The sequence below is a fragment of the Chrysoperla carnea genome, chromosome 1 (genome assembly GCF_905475395.1).
Source record: "Chrysoperla carnea chromosome 1, inChrCarn1.1, whole genome shotgun sequence".
Classification (NCBI taxonomy): domain Eukaryota; kingdom Metazoa; phylum Arthropoda; class Insecta; order Neuroptera; family Chrysopidae; genus Chrysoperla; species Chrysoperla carnea.
This window is the reverse complement of record NC_058337.1, coordinates 35,125,238-35,143,218: the sequence shown is the minus strand read 5'-3', so window position 1 is coordinate 35,143,218 and position 17,981 is coordinate 35,125,238. Positions and strand designations below refer to the sequence as shown.

Sequence of the window (17,981 nt, the reverse complement as noted above, 5' to 3'; positions counted from 1 at the left end):
TACATTGGTAAATTTGCACTTTAGCGACTTTTCTTAAAAATGATCCTATAACGCCAGGAAAAAACCTAATTAAAGCGTTTTTTTACGTAGATTACGAATCCGTTGGCGGAGATGTTAAAAAATTAATCGTTTTTTTTTTTTTTTTTTTTTTTAATTAACGAAAATACGTACCTCATTTCTCTATAAAATGTTTTTGCGTCAATAAATAAATTCACGGATATCATAGGACGAACTTAAGGGCCATAAACACGCAGGTCTTTGCTAACTCGATCCCAATGAAGGCATGGCTAACCTGTGGATCAGAGAATGGACGCATTCATAGTTTAAATTCAAGGTTCTTTAAAATGGACACCATAAGCTCAAATTTTGCGATTAACAACATTTTTTGTACATTTTAAGCAAAATTAACAATAAATAGGGTAATTAGCATCCTATTTTTAATTAATTTAACCCATTTATTCATTTTTTAGGCAGTATAAAAATAACTTTTATTGATATAAAAAAAATTTGCAATTTTCGTTAATTAAAGAAAAACTGTTCATTTTTCACCATTTTCGCCAACTTGAATATGATGGAACGTTAAATAGAATTTATGAATATTCATGAAAAATGTAACAAGATAAAAAAGCAGTTTGAAGGGCTGTTACTAGTTTTGACCTTTTTGTAAAATTATGTTTGAATTCGAGTACTGCTACTGACGTGTACAATTTTTAAGTCATTGCGTATGGGTGCGTTCCTAAGCGACATAATTTTATTGCAATTTTGTTTCCAATGACAATTGCAATTTTCTGTAACGATTACGCAAAACACGCAATTTGCAACAGAAGTAGAGCCTAAACTATCGTTAATAAAATCATATCATTTTTACAAATAATATGTCTATCGGATGTGTATATCTATAGATAACAGATATTAAGTTATTAAATTACCGTTTGCAGTTAAGAACACATCCATTAGATTCCTATTCTATGAAATTATATGTTGATAACATCAAATATAAAATATTTGACGAGTGTTATTAAGGTATGAAATGACATAAAATTAATTATGTTTTGCATTGAACTAAACATGACGTATAGAAATTCGAGTCATGGCGAAAGTTAAATAACTGAAAACAAAAAAACAAACTCAAAAATAATAGTTGTAAAAAGATAAATATTAAATGAGGTACTAAAAAATTTAATGGATATATAAAATTTGTAGATATGATATTAAATCAACTAAATCATTATTTGCATTGTAGGCTACGAAAATGTCTTCGAAATATTGTTGTAATCATGTGGATAATATTCATGAAATCCCACTACACTTAATACCGCAGGTAATGCATCAATGTGTATCATTTTAGATATATCAGACTATTATGTTCAATTTTCGTTTAAGGTTACATCATGTAATGATTGTGATTGTGTTGGGCCAAATTTGTGGCTTTGTTTGCACAAGGATTGCTTACATGTAGGATGCTCTGAAAAATTTAACGACCATAGTACGAATCACTTTAAGGTAATACATGTTTTATACATATTTATTAATGTCATGTTAATATAGTTAAGAAAATTGAGCGTAATGTTGTTAGCAGTTTGAAAATGTGTGACTGGTTTCTCAAATACCTAAATAATAACGAAAATTCTGGTTTGTAGCGAATTGTATTAATAGTTTTTGAGCTAAATATTTTCACTTACTATTTCACGTTATTACATTGCGTTAAATCTTCGCCCCAGAGATCCCGAGCTAAACAAGTTTATCCTGAAACAGAAATGCCAATATTACACAAAATATTCGTTATCATTTCAATTTTAAAAAATTTATTTGGTTGACTCCAAAATGATTTTCCATGAAGAAACGTTGGTAAATTTGAACTTTAGCGACCCTTCTTAAAAGTGTTCCTAGAACACCAGGAAAAAAACCAAATTAAAGAAGTTTTTCGAAGAAGAAAAAGATTTATAAAAGGATGATTACTTTATTCGACAATTAGTGCAGATCCTGGAGTGTTATAAACATAAAAAGCTTGGAAATCCGAGATAGTGAATGAAAAATAAAAAAAATATATAGAATGTTTAGCTTATAATATATATGAAAAAGTTTACCTCTCAAAAAGTTTTGCTCTCGATTTTTAACCCCCGAAGAGGCGTGTTATTAGTTTGACCGCTATGGGTGCCTGTGACATCATAGTTCCTAAACGGATGAACCGATTTTGATTTTTCTTTTTTTGTTTGAAAGATAATTTAACAGAGAGCGTTCTTAGTTATATTTCAAGTTAGGGTTCCGTACCTGAGACAACTAGAAAAGAGGCGATCATAATCAAAATCGGTTCAGTTTGGAGAGAGCAATAAGGAAACATGTAATTTAATGGAGTATTCTTAGCTATGTTTCAAATGGGAGATTAGGGTTCCGTACCCGAAACATTTATCTTTTTTTTTTTTAATTTCGTAAATATCATTTGAGAATTAATAATTTCAATAATTCAATTAGTCGAATACATGTTATAGCTAAATATAGAGGTACGAATTTCTGAAGAACCATAGATTAATAAAAGAGCTTGCAAAACGGTTGAAATGATAAAAAAAGAGTAGGACTAACGTTTTAATGATAAATCTTACCTAAGATTAAAAATTAGAAAAGTTTAAAGTACCAACACAATTATGGCCCCTGCCTTTTAATTGATTTTGGTAAATTTTTTTTTTTTTTTGTACTTTCTAGCTTCCAAATTGATCGGCTGTATCGGTTGTAAGCCGTTGGAGATAGAACAAAAGTTTAATTGTAAAAGTTATTTCTTATAAAAAAATTAACAACTATTGTTTGGAATATTTTTTCGTAAACATCACCGCTTACTCGTGAACGGGCCTAGAAAATACCTTAAAATTTTTTTTCATTCAATCAAATGAAAAAGATCCTATCTTGTAAGCCGTTAGAGATAGAACAAAAATATCAATGTAAAAAATGTTTCTTATTACAAAATAAACAACTCTGGTTAGAAATATTTTTTTTTAAACATCACTGTTTACCTGTGAAAGCGCCTAAAAGATACTTTCAAAAATTATGAAAATTTCAAAATTTTCGATAGTATTCTCTAAAATTATTTTTCGTTTTTCGAGAATGTTATACAAAACTACTAATTGATTCTACCTGCAAATTTTCAACTCCCTATCTTTTATAGTTTTGTAGAAAATGAAAACCAAAGTTTTTTTCTAATTTGCTTCTTCACGGGTAAACAGTGGTGTTTATGAAAAAATGTTTCAAACAAAAGTTGTTTATTTTTTTATAAGAACTATTTTTTGTATTTTAACTTTTGTTCTATTTCTAACGGTTCAAAAGATACTCAGTTGAATTTTACGAACGCAAACTCACTCTGTACGTCGTGAGCACGCAATAAAAACTTCTGCTTGTTATATTTTTTTTTACCTAGGTATATACTTCATATATACAGGATTAACATACTATTTAAAATAGAATTATATGCTCAAACAAAAAATTTGTTCGAAGATCGAAAATTATAGAGCACAAAAAAAAGTGGTAAACTTTTTAATTTATGCTATAAAAAACATAATTCCACTTCGATCGTACAAATTCATTCACTATTACGGAAATCCGAGGTCAAAACTCCCAGGCACTGGACTAAATGTCTGTGATTTATTGGTTAAATTTAATAGTGCACATAACTCCTTAACTATTGGATTTTAAAAATTTTCAAAGAATATACGGGCATCCTGTATTATAAATTTAAATTGTTTTTCATCGCTTCCATCATATTTTGATATTAATACACTTTTCAGTTTTAGTTCTAAATAAGTAAAAAATATTTTTATTATACCAAAAAAATAAAAAGTAATTAAAAAAAATTTTAACAAACGATTGCGTAATCAACATTGTCTATGCATGGTATTTCAACATATAACTCAATCATTTGTTTTTTTTTTTTCATTTTTTTATAGCTAACATTTAAACTTTTGTTCTATCTCTAACGGTTTACGAAATGGGTTCTACAGACCCATGAATCAATTGACCTATGTTGCTCATTTACGAATACAAACTCACTTTTTACGTCCTGAGTACGCTATAAAAATTTCTACTTGGTATCTATCATATCTCTTTTCATTTTTGAATTATCGTGATGACGGACGTACGAACGTATATGGACTAATTAGGTAATTTTGTGAACACCTATACCAAAATTTGGTCGTATCATCAATATTTTAAAGTGTTGCAAACTTGGGACTAAAATTAGTATACCTTGATATATATTTCACATATACAGGGTATACAAATTAGCGTTACCCTTCCACTGAACATTTTTACATAAATTTGCAGCATGCATATAGTAGTTGTGAGGTTCTGTGACTGTTGCAACAGTTATTTTAATTATTTCTGAACCCAAATTTAATTTTTGAACTTGATACATTATTTCAAAATACTATCAATTTAACTATACAAGGTCAAAATTGTCATTATATTAAATATGTAATTGTAAATGAAGTTCAAACTTCAAATTGTAGTCGTTATTGGGTGCGTTTGGTTCACGGATGTAGTAATTATAGTAGGGATGTAGTATAAAGTCTTACTTTAGACGAGGGGGTGTATCACTCAGGGGGGAAGCAATGTGCCTACGTTTGATTGGCTGCGGCTCTGATTTGCTGGAAATTCAAATAGAACGATAATACTTCGTGTGTTTTAGATTTTAATATTTCTATATCCATGGTTTTAGATTGCCTCAATCAATATGCCTGCTTTTGATTGGCTGCGGCTGTTCGCACTCTCAATTGCGGGAAAATTTAATTGGGTCGCGAACTCTGCGTGTGTTGTAGATTAGTCCGAGCAAAAAATATTTTTTTTAATCTTCTTTTTATATTAATTTTATATTTTAAAAATTCTATAATACGTTGAAACTTAGTATTGAAAATTAATCGACGTATTTTCGAGACATTCTTTAGAATTATATTAGTTAACTTATAATAGTCGTAACACTAGGATTGAAGCATAGATATGTATGATATCTGTGGATTGAAGATTGAATATTCACTAAATTGAATAGAATATTGTTGCGTTTAGGTTACTTGTTGAAAAAATTGTTTTAAAACAAGCATAAATACTTCACATATTTATTTTTCTTTACAAATTTTACTTTTCTTTTGAATATAAGATTATTTATTTATGTTGTCCACACACGTCAACCATATGTCAAACATGTTTCCATGCTTACAAAAATACAAACGAATCAAAAACACTTAAAAGAAGGCTTTGAGCATACTTTCAGCATGCGTTTAGTTAACAGCCAATAGAAAGTAGGCACAATGATACCCTGCCTCTTCCTCCTGAGTGAGACTCACCCCACTCGGTTATACTCCATCTTTTTTAAAATATTCCTATATCTATGGTTTGGGTAAACTGAGCATTACTGAACTATATCCTGGTAACCAGCACCCCATAAATCGACAATTAAATATTTATTTATTGATTGATGTGTTATTTTGTGGAATTAATAAATAATATTATTTTAAGTTGCTATTCGACTCTATTATAAAATTAATATGCAGATTAACTTGTACTACAATTTCTTAGAGATTTATTAACATAAAATAGAACCGGAAACAATTTTAAATGACCAAACGAATATCCTATTTTTCAATGGGCTGCATTTCTGTGGGCTGTATTATGCATTTTGTCAAAATATATCCCCTTCAGGATCCACAGTAAAAATATATTTATTATGGGTCCTGAAGGGAATATTTTTTAACAAAATGCAGTACACTAGTTTATTGGTTTATATATTTTAATTATCTAAAACCGTTATAGAGAGTTTTATCAAACCAAAGTGGCACTGAACAAAAGAGACTGTAGATACGAGTGCACATACATATACATCATATACTCTTTCTTGCTCGGTGCCACTTTCGTTTGATAGAACTCTACTATAACTAATTTTGAATTATTAACTTTCCAGTATAGGAAAGTTCTTGTAGTCGGTCCGTAAATCTGAATCGAAATTTTTATTTTATTTATTTATTTATTTTTTTTGATAATTAGTAAAATTGTAGATCCCTTGAATCATAATTTATTCTCTGATCATTTTTTGTGTAAAACTAATATTTACGATAATTGATTTTATAAATTTTTACAAGCATAATAGACATCATACACTTTTTAAAGTAATATAAAAAAACCATGAAAATGAACAAAGTTTCAAGTCATTTATTTGCAAGAACATTGACGGAGTTATAATGAAAACAAAGTTTCTCGTACCTATCTTTTTATGTTTTATTCAGTACGAAAACTGATGAATATTTGCCGCTTTCCAATTTCCAGTTCACTTACTTAAATCGTTAGAAACACAAACTGTTACAAAAAGAAACATAAGAAAAAATTGTTGACTTTGAACACGAATAACTTTTTCTATCAATCGTAGCGTGTACTTTGACACAAATGTGTTTGAAGATAAAACGTAAGCAAGTCGAACGACATCAAAACCATCAAATTTGAATGAATAGAACGCAAGATATGGACCAAAAAGTAAAAAAAGTCATTTTCCAATATGGTGGAGAAAGGGTTAATTTAAGGGCCAAACAACCCCTTATTGACTGAATGAATAAAAAATTATAGTGTTAAAACTTTTGGATCAGTCCGTAAGTGTACTGGACTATATTGCAATTTAAATGTAAAAAAAATTCGAAAAATACAAAAAAATATATCTTTATAGTTAAATAACTCGAAAATGAAAAGCTACATATCTCCGTTCTAATATAATAATTAATATTGCAGTGTTTTAGGACGCCAGGGAACGATATTTTTAAAATCGGAGAAGTTGAATGTATGAAGGTCTTTATTCAGTGTATAAAAAACTTTTGCCAATATTAATATGTTTACCACAACCTTGTGTGTATAAATATCCAAAAAATTGTTGCAAAAGTTAGTCTAAAGTACCGCCCGAAACATGTTAATATTTATATAGAAACTAAATTTATTTTTAACCCACGAATCAAAAGGAAGGATTTTAAGTTTGATCGCTAGGTGTTTGTCTGTCTGTGAAATCGTAGCTCCTAAACGGATGAATCTATCTTGACTTTTTTTTTTTGTTTGAAAGGTAATTTAATAGACAGTTTTCTTAGGTATGTTTCAAGCACAGGTTTAGAATTCCACCTGAAACAACTTAAAATTAGGCGATGGCCTTCAAAATCGGTTCAGTTAGAAAAGGCTATAAGAAAAAAAATTTGTCGGGGATTTTTAAAATTTTGTAAATTCCATTTGTTATAATATAAATAGTCGGATAAAGGAATACATAAAATAACCATTCTTAGGGAGTCCTCAATAACAACACCGATTTTGATGAATTTTTTTTTAAATCAGAAACCTTTCAAAAGGGGTAAATTATCTGGAGGTGGAAAATGCAATGTCCCGGCTGCGTATCAACGCCTAGCATAAATCGCTAATGATAGAAATTTGAAATTACGAGGTGAGATTGATTTTTTACTGTAGGTGTCATTTTAGAAAGGATTTTTTTAAATTTATCTTCTAAAAGGGTGATAAAGGAGATGGAATTTTGTAAGAAAATACATATAAATCTTCATTTTTGGCTTCTCTACTTAACCGATTTTAAAAATTATTTCATCTATAGAATGCTACAATATCAGCAAAAAACAAGGGCTTTATTTTATTTTTTTTTTAAATTAGAATTTCGAACCAAGAGTAAAAATTCATAAAAAAAGTGAAACTGCCATTTTTGAGTTCTCTACTTAACCGATTTTAAAAATTCTATCATCTATAGAATGCTACAATTAACATAGGCTTTATTTTATTTTTTAAAAAGTTGGGGTTCCGCATCAAAAGATAAAATCCATTTGTATTGTTATTAAGTTAAAATACAATTTTTGCGGAAAAAAATCACGCAAGAATGATTTTTTTACATAAGGTGTACAAATATTGTTTAAACAATAAAAATAACTAACAATTATCCACGTTATAGCCTTCACTCTTGTTCACTAATTAATGGATTTTAACTTTTATTGCGAATCCCTAATTATTTTGAAAAGAAAATACGTCCATGTCACTTGCTGATAATGTAGCATTCTGTAGATGTAAGATTTTTTAAAATCGGTTACGTATTGAATTACGTTATGGATTTTATTTCTGGTGGAGAGTCCCAATTTAAAAAAAAATAAAATATAGTCCATGTTACTTGCTGATAATGCAGCATTCTATAGATGAAAGAATTTTTAAAATCAGTTAAGTAGTGAAACAAAAAATGACGGTTTGTATATATTTTCATACAAACTTTCATTTCCTATTTCCCCTCTTTAGGGGATGAATTTCGAAAAATTCTTTCTAAAATGACACCCACAGTATAAGATCAATATCCTCCTAAAATTTCAAACTTTTATCACTAGCGATTTAGGCTGGCCGTCGATATATCAGTCGGGCCGTTGCCTTTCCGCCCTCCAGATAACCCCCCCCCCTATGAAATGTTTCTGATTTTAAATAATATACAAAAATAATCATTTTGAAAAAAAAATCAAAATCGGTGCTGTTATTGAGGACTCCTGAGTAAAAACATTCATTGATGCGACTAAAAGTGGAATAGCAAAATTATTTTGTATTATTAATTTAGTATTTCTTCAAGTTATATGGGGTTTTATATGCTTGGAGATTGCTCAGTAAATTAACCAATCGTACAGTTCAATCAAACGCACCCATTGTCACCAGATTATTGAAATTTTATGTGTTCAGCAGTGTATTTAAATATATTTATGTATATGTCATTGCATATTTAGATAAAATTGTTTGTTTTTGCACAAAATTTATAATAATAATAAAACTTTAAATTATAATAAAATGACGTATTTTCAGACAAAAGTCAACCCCCTGCCCCACCCCCTTGGGGGGGGGGGCTTTTTAATAGTTATTCTGCCATTCGGGGTGGAGATAAATAAAAAAAATTGAAAACCATGAAAATCGGTCGAGCCGTTATCGAGTTATAAATGTTCGAACAAACCCGACTTTCTTCTATATTTTAAGATTTAATTGATAATATAATACATATCATAATTCTTAAACCGGGCGTCTTTAAGTTCCTAGATACTCAACTAGACAAAACAGTAATCAGGTCATAGTGTTATACGAGCTACAAATTCATTGTTTAGCCCATAAATAACAAATATTTATGTTATACATAGTTGTCTTATGGTTTAGCCTAAAAGAGAAATTAATCTGGCTGAAATAGATTGTAATCTGACTGAAATTACAATTTAGCTAGGACACGAAATGTACATTTATGTATTGTTTTATTCTGGAGATCACGTTGGTGTACTAATATTGGTAAATGTATGGCTAATTTAGGCTTCGTTTACCAAGAGTAAACTCTATGTCACTCAATCCTATATAATCATGTCAAAATGGCTTAAACTAATTTTAATTGGGCGTTTTTATAGACGAATCTGTTTGATTTTTTATTGTAAAATACTTGCGAATAATATGTATGTCTATCATCCCTCAAATAAACTTCTTGCAAGGTTTGAAAATTGGGAAAAATTAACAGAAAAATCTTAATTATTTTAAATAAAAAAGGCAAAAAATTGAAAGCGAGTACTCTATACTTATATACAGATTATGTACTTTTTTCAACAATTTTGAAAAATTACTATACCATTATTCTCGCCTTAAGATCCCCCCTCTCCACAGCTTCGAGTTTGTTACAAAAACCAAAGTTTTGAGTTTTAAATGAAAGAATATTGAAATATAAAATTTACATACAATCTTATAGGAAACAGAAGATCACTGTGTTCATATAAACCTTTCAACAAAACGTATTTGGTGTTATACGTGTGAAACTGAAGTATTTTTTCGAACGCGGAGCATAGTTTACGAGGCCAGTGACAATGAAGAACAACAACCAACAAATCAAAATCAAACTTTAAACGAAGCACGCATCAATTCTACAACCCCAATAGCAAACACTCATCAAGTACTTTCCTCGAATGCAACATACCCGGCTGACTCTGGGGATGAGAATCAAACAAGTGATAGCGATGATTTAAGTGAATTAACTGCATCACATTGCTCTAGAAAATATTCCACAAAATCAGACAAACATCGAGGATTAGTTGGATTACAAAATATAGGAAATACATGTTACATGAATTCAGCATTACAGGCATTGAGTAATACACTGCCATTAACGAGTTATTTCTTAGAATGTGGAGTTGCTTTACAAATAGCTAGCGAAAATAAGAAACCTGGTTTAAGTCGAACATATCAGCATTTAATGAAAGATATTTGGAACAAAAAAACGCGTGGATATGTTGTACCTTCGGGAATTTTATATGGAATTCGTAACGTATGTCCAATGTTTCGTGGATATCATCAACACGACACTCAGGAATTTCTTCGTTGTTTCATGGATCAATTACATGAAGAATTAAAGGAACCTTACACAAATATTCAAATCAATCAAGAATTTCAACGACCAAGTACACCACAAAAAAAAATGGATTTTTGGCGTGGTGATAGTCCAAGCCCGTCACAATCTGATGGTGAATATGAGACATGTGATAGTGGAGTGAGTGAAAGATCTAGTCTAAGTGATGATACTGAACGTATATCATTAAATTTCAAAACGATTTCAAGTAGTAAACGAAAATTATCACCAGAATCGTGTCAAACGAATTCAAGTATTCGTAAACTGACGACGTTACAACAGTATGGTAGTTTAAGTTCAAATGTTATTGATACACAACCTATCAGTAACGATAATAATTTAATTGGAGGTGGTGGGAAAATATATAAAACACCAAATAAATATAGATCAATTATTTCTGACATATTTGATGGAAAATTGCTGAGTTCCGTTCAATGCTTAACGTGTGATAGGGTGAGTACACAAATAAAATATCTCGAAAATTTATTTTCTAAATCCTACAAACATAAATTTTTCCCTGTTTTTGTTAGAAAAGTATTTTTTTAAACCAATTTTAAAGCCAAAAATTTATAGGTCCAATATCCAAATGAATGAAGGCTTTAAAAAATAAATAATTTACCTCTAAAGCTTCGCTCAAAGCTGTTGGCACAATTTCTTTTTGAACAGTCTCAAGGTGGGACTAGACAAGCGACATATCCCGGTTTCTGGGAAAACATAAGGATATTTAAATGATATAGTTAAAAATATTAATTTTCGAAACTAGATCCATGGTGGACACGAATAAAATATAATAGAGTTTGTAGCTTATTACAAACTCTACCTCTTATTTAATAAATTGTATAAATCCCATTATTATGAATCGCAGGACTCCGGGGATATATGCATGTAAAATATTGTTGTCGATAATTCCATGCGAATCAATCTTCAAATTAATAATAAATTTAACTAGATTTTTGAAATTCTGTAAATAGAAATTAAAAATATGAAGGATCAAATAGAAACAAATATAATTCTAATAACCAATTTATGAATTATAATTGATTTTTAGATATCAACACGTGTGGAAACATTCCAAGACTTGAGTTTACCGATTCCAGGACGCGATCATATTACAATGTTACACCAAAGTGGTCCAAATAAAACAGTTAGTGCAATATTAAATGCAAAAAGTTTGACAGATGGCTCTTTACCAGCTGGTTTAGTCACTTGCGCAGATACTGCTGCCAGAGAAGGCTGGTGGTCATTAGGTTGGCTATGGGGATGGCTTCGTTCATGGTTTTATGGGCCGGCTGTATCGTTACACGACTGTTTAGCCGCATTCTTTAGTGCTGACGAATTAAAAGGTGATAATATGTACAGGTATGTCTATTTATGAATTAGACATCTAAATTAGATTCACAGTTAGGAGGGACTCTAGGAGTATATGTATAAGTCCTAAAACTAAATTTTGATTCGAGAACTTAAACCAAATATTCTTATTGCTTCCAAAATTTATTTTTATCTAAAAAAAATTTTATTTTCAGTTGTGAAAAATGTAATAAATTAAGAAATGGAGTAAAATTTTCTAAAGTAATTGATTTACCTGAAGTGCTTTGTATACACTTAAAACGATTTCGACATGAATTAATGTTTAGTTCAAAAATATCAAATTATGTGTCGTTTCCAATGACTGGTCTCGATATGCGACCGTATTTACATCGTGATTGTGTATCAGAAATATCTGAATATGAATTAAATAGTGTTATTTGCCATCATGGAACTGCTGGTGCTGGACATTATACATGTTATGCGTTAAATCCACAAAGAAATGCTTGGTTTGAATTTGATGATCAATGTGTGACAGAAGTTCCACCAGAAACTGTGGAATCGTGTGAAGCTTATGTATTATTTTATAGGTAAGGTTTTCTAACTTTTTATTATAAGGTTGATTTTATAACCGAAGAAATCAATTTTCAAAGTGTCCTAGAGTAGTGAAGGGCCCTCTAAATCGTAAAATACCCTAATAGTTATTTGTTAAGGACATGATAAGGAATCATTTTTTAACAAAATTGGTGGACGGCGGCCAAAATTTATTTTCAGTTATAACTTCAGTTTTAAAAAAAAAATTTCAAAGTGACCTGGAGGGGTGAAGGGCTCTCTCAATCGTAAAATACCCTTATAGTTATTTGTTAAGGACATGATAAGGAATCATTTTTTGTCAGAATTGGTGGACGGACGCAAATTTTCAGTTAATAACTAGTCGAAACTTCAGTTGCATAGGAATCATTACCTAAATTTCTTATCTATCTTGATGTATTGCAAGTGAAGTAATTAATAGAATATCTCACGGTCTCTGAGCAGACTCCGATTAAATAGTTCCGAATTCAAACCCGGTAAATAGTATTTAAGAAGGTAACAAAATGTTTTAATGATCACTAAACCCCGAAATTCATTTTTAAATCATAAATCGGGGAAGTTCGATTTAGAATAAAATAAACAGCTGTGGGTGTACGCTTGATAATAAGTTTGTAACGATTGAAAACCAAAATTGTTTCTGCTTTGTTTTTTTAGAAAATGTTCGAGAAAAATTGCACCAATTCGTCAAGAGGTAAATGAATTAATGGAAATGCAAGGTGCTGGTGATATGCGATTTTATATATCGAAACAATGGTTTACAAGATTTTCAACATGTGCTGAACCAGGACCAATTGACAACACAGACTTTTTATGCATACATGGTGCTGTAAAACCAAATAAAATGGCATGCGTCGATAAATTAAGTATAGTTGTGTCACAACCCGTATGGGAATATTTATTAAAAACATTCCGTGGTGGTCCCACATGTAATCATTTATATGAATGTCCTACATGTGGTAAACAAGCCGAAGTACATTTCCGTCGTATTCGTTACGAACTAGAAACATTTATTATATTGAATAAAAAATTCCAACAACAATCGAATGAAGTTGCTATTTGTGCAATTAGCATGAAATGGTTACGTAGTTGGCAAGCATTTGTTAAAAATCAAACAGAAGAAACTCCTGGTCCAATTGATAATACGTCTATTGTTATACCCGGTACAAATAACATAAACTTATCATCGGATTATGCACAGATTAGTGAAGAATTATGGATGTTTTTATATCGTATTTATGGAGGTGGACCAACTATACAATTGCGAAGTGCCCCAAATATTATTAACAAAGAATCACCAAATTCGCCTATTACAACTACAGGTATAATTTTCAAAAATTTATTTTTGTCGTGTGTACCCACTAATTTTGAACTGCTGTGAATTATATTATAAAAGTTTCAAAACTGACAGTTGGAGAAAATGAGAAATTGCTCGCCCGAATTAGATCTACTGTATCATACTTGAATTTCTTCCATACCAAATTTTGTTTAAAATTTTTCATTTATACAAAATTTAAACTCGATCATAAGATTGTTATCTCGCTATGGGCATAGTGTCAGATCAGAATATTCTAAATTCGTTTGTTTTATATTTATTAAAGATATTATAATACAACTACCATAAAAATTTGAAGTCGATTAACCGTCTTTAATTTTAGATAAACTTAATTAATTAAAGTACGGATAATTAATATGTAGAAAAAAATGTCAGGTAATTTCAAAAAACTAACATTGATGTATGTACATTGATGTATTTGTTCTGCGTCAAAAAAGAAATTAACATTACCTTATAAGTGATAGAAAAAATAATAATTTGTGTCAGAAAGATATTTTGGGATATGATGGGGGTGAGGGAGAATGCGTTTGGCGAGTTTAAATTCAAATATTTGGGATGCTATTCTTGGGGAAACATACCACCCTCTTGAATTTAAAGATTCTTCCAATAATTTTAACGAAAAAAGTAAATAGAAAAGTTATTGCAAATTAAATTTTCTAAAAAAAAGCTCTCATATTATTTTGCAATATATTGTTTATTAAAAAATTTATCGCATAATTTTGTCTAAAAAATACGGGTTGAAGTTTTTTCCTCGCACTTTCACGCAGACTGTTTTTCATAACGTTCAGATCACTCTTTTTTACTAAACTTTTGTTTTAATATTATGTCGGTAGGGCGCAATAGTTCTGTTATTGAAGAGTGTTTCAAATTTTAGTAAAATTGAAATATCAGTTTAGATAAAAGAAGCAAAGATGTTATGTTAAGTTTGTAGAATTAATACTTGGTCGATGAAATGTGGTTTTTGCTTAGTTAAAAAACTATAGTAGTATACGAAGTCGAGGATTCCAATCGGACGAGTGAAATAACCTTTTTTTTTTCTTCATAAAAAATGTGTTTTTTCTGCAAAAGATGAGAAAACCATGGATTTTGTTATAATTTAGGGAACAGGTGTGCTATCTATAGGACAATCTGCGTAATAATTGTAGAAGAATAGCTTTTGATAGCTCTTTACAATAGTGGGAAGCTAAACCGGACACGTCACTAATGTTTCAACAAATCCGAAAGAAAAACAAGATTAAAATTACGCATCCTTAAATTCAAGATTCCCCAAGAGTAGCATCCCAAATTTTTGAATTTAAGATCGATGAAAGTACCTCTCTAAATATCCCAAAATAACTTCCGGACACAAATTATTATGTGAGTAATTAAAAAAATTTTATACTCATCGCACACTTTATATTGTATGTATTGTAACATCATTTGACTACAAGCTTATTCGATTTTATCGCTAAGATGTCAGCGCCACTGAAAAAAAATTTTGAAAGTATTTTCTAGATGCCTTCACGGGTAAACAGTGATGTTTACGAAAAAATTTTTTAAACACAAGTTGTTTATTTTTGTATAGGAAATAACTTTTATAATTAAACTTTTGTTCTATCTCTAACGGCTTACAAGATAGGTCCTTTTTCATTTGATTGAATGCAAAAATTTCTGAAGGTATTTTCTAGACGCCTTCACGGGTAAAGAGTGATGTTTACGAAAAAATATTTCAAACATAAGTTTTTTATATTTTTTATAAGAAATAACTTTTACTTTCAAACTGTTTTTCTATCTCTAACGACTTACAAGATAGGTCTTTTTTCATTTGATTGAATGCAAAAATTTCTGAAGGTATTTTCTAGACGCCTTCACGGGTAAAGAGTGATGTTTACGAAAAAATATTTCAAACATAAGTTTTTTATATTTTTTATAAGAAATAACTTTTACTTTCAAACTGTTTTTCTATCTCTAACGACTTACAAGATAGGTCTTTTTTCATTTGATTGAACGGGAAATAATTTTTGAAGGAATTTTTTAGACGCCTTCAGGGATAAACAGGGATATTTACGAAAAAATATTTCAAACAAAAGTTGTTTATTGTTGTACAAGAAATAACTTTTACAGTTAAAATTTTGTTCTACCTCTAACGGCTTACAAGATAGAAACTTTTTTATTTGATTGAATGAGTCGGTCAATTTTGAAGCTAGAAAATTGAAAAAAACAAATTTTCGAAAACCAAATTAAAGGCGGGGACCATAATTGTGTTGGTTATTTAAACTTTTCTAATTTTGAACTTTATATTTACCGTTTAAACGGTAGTTCTACCCTTTTTCATTATTTCAACCGTTCTGCAGGCTCTTTTCTAAATCTAACGTTTTTTAGAAATTTTTTCAGTTAATAAAAATAGGAAAATATTTTATATATAAACAAGTGAAAACAAAAAATTGACTGAGTTAATTGTTGAAAATCCATGTATAGACAGTGTTGATTACTCTGTCACATTACACATGCATACATGTTACACATACATAACTGATATTCCCATATAATACATATTATACAATTTGCGCCCCCACGGGAAAACAGTGATGCTTACTGTTTCAAACAAAAGTTGTTTATTTTTTTATAAGTAACATTTTTTACATTTAAACTTTTCTATCTCTAATGGCTTACAAAATGGGTCCTACGAAGCTAAGACCTTGACCTTGCTCAGTTACGAACTTGACCTCACTTTTATGTCTTCAGCACGCTGTAAAAGCTTACGTCCTTAGCAGCTTGAAATTTCTTTTCGTTTTTGACAACCGAAAATGGACTAATTAGGTGATTTTATGTCCACCTATACCAAATTTTTTTCGTAGCATTAATATTTTTAAGCGTTACGAACTTGGGACTAAACTTACTATACCTTGATATATATTACATTTATACATGGTATTAAATTGGAAAATATTTAAATAAACTGTTTAAAAGAGTATTCAATTTCCCGATTTCTATCTCTATATAAATATTTAGCTTTAACATGTAATGGACTATTTCAATTATTGCAATTATTAATTTATTTTTCAATATGAAATTTACAAAATTAAGAAAAAAATTTGACAAATGTTTCGGATACGGAACCCTAATCTCGCACTTGAAACATAGCTATATTAAGAACATTCTCCATTAAATTACCTTTGTTCCTTAAGGCTTTCTCCAAACTGAACCGATTTTGATTATCATCGCCTCTTTTTTAGTTGTTTTTGGTAGAGAACCCGATTTCTAAGATAACTTTGAAAAATTCAAGCCTCAAAAAGTGGTAAATTTTTTATGTTAGTAATTTTTAGGTTGCCAAATTTTACACTTTGTTAGAGTAAGCCACTTCACACCTTTTTTTCTCACCTCGGGAAGTAAAATGACCCAAAAATCCATGTTCAGCGCACAAAATTACCTCATAGAAAAGTATATTGTAGGGAGAAAAAACATCTTAATAGTATGTTACATTTTGTTTTCAGCTGAACAACAAGTGTCTTCATCAACTCAACAAGAGGATAGTGCAATTGAATTAACCAAAAGTGAAACAATTCCATTAATATCACCCACAGCAAATTCTACATCGTTAAGTACAAGCGATAGTGAAGATGGCAGCGGGGTATTTGATTATCAATATACAAATTCAGAAACACAATCATCATCCAATAATCCAAATTCAAATAATCCAACAAAACAAACATTTGTAAATCCAACAGCAATATCAAATGATTCCATAATGCCATGTTCAAAACGACCACCAAAAGTGTATACACTGCATACAACAAACGAGCGTGCAACTAAAGCCCGTCGAAGACGACGCAGTGATACATCACAGTCTACAATGCATGCATCGGATCATGCACATGTACATAGCAAATTTAGTAAATACAATATTACCAAAAGACGTTCAGGACCAAAAAAACGTTCATATACCTGTCGACGAAATAGTGATGACTTAACAACACGTAGTCAAAGTACTTGCGATCAGTAAAATTTGTTTCATAGAACACAATTTTTATTTCTTAAACAATTTTGGGGGATCGGTGATTATTTGTTAGGAATTTTCAGTTACCACATAATTTTTTTTCAAATCACAAAAAATGAATTATTTCATTGCAACGGCGGTGTTAGTTTAGAATGATGGTGCGATATATTTTTTAACAATAAAAAACATTTGATACAATCCTGGTCATAAAACCTAAATTAAATTTTAAAAAATTAAAGGAAATTGATAATTACATGTTATTTTATTGTGAATAAAATATTTAAGATCAGATTAAAAAAATCTATGTTTGTAAGTTTTTTGTTCAAATTTTTCTTTTAATTGTTATAAAATCGATGCCAAATAAAATTATATTT

General features: G+C 29.8%; 1 protein-coding gene across 1 annotated transcript; it reads left to right on the top strand.

Moving 5' to 3' along the window:
• The first annotated feature begins 1,017 nt into the window (after nt 1–1,017).
• On the top strand, nt 1,018–17,832 carry LOC123304905 (ubiquitin carboxyl-terminal hydrolase 20). Its single transcript, XM_044886452.1, has 8 exons — nt 1,018–1,167; nt 1,244–1,321; nt 1,384–1,503; nt 9,749–10,855; nt 11,451–11,761; nt 11,926–12,297; nt 12,953–13,617; nt 17,105–17,832. The coding sequence occupies exons 2-8, from the start codon at nt 1,253–1,255 to the stop codon at nt 17,611–17,613; spliced, it is 3,153 nt and encodes a 1,050-aa protein (XP_044742387.1). The 5' UTR covers nt 1,018–1,167; nt 1,244–1,252; the 3' UTR covers nt 17,614–17,832.
• The last annotated feature ends 149 nt before the right edge of the window (nt 17,833–17,981 follow it).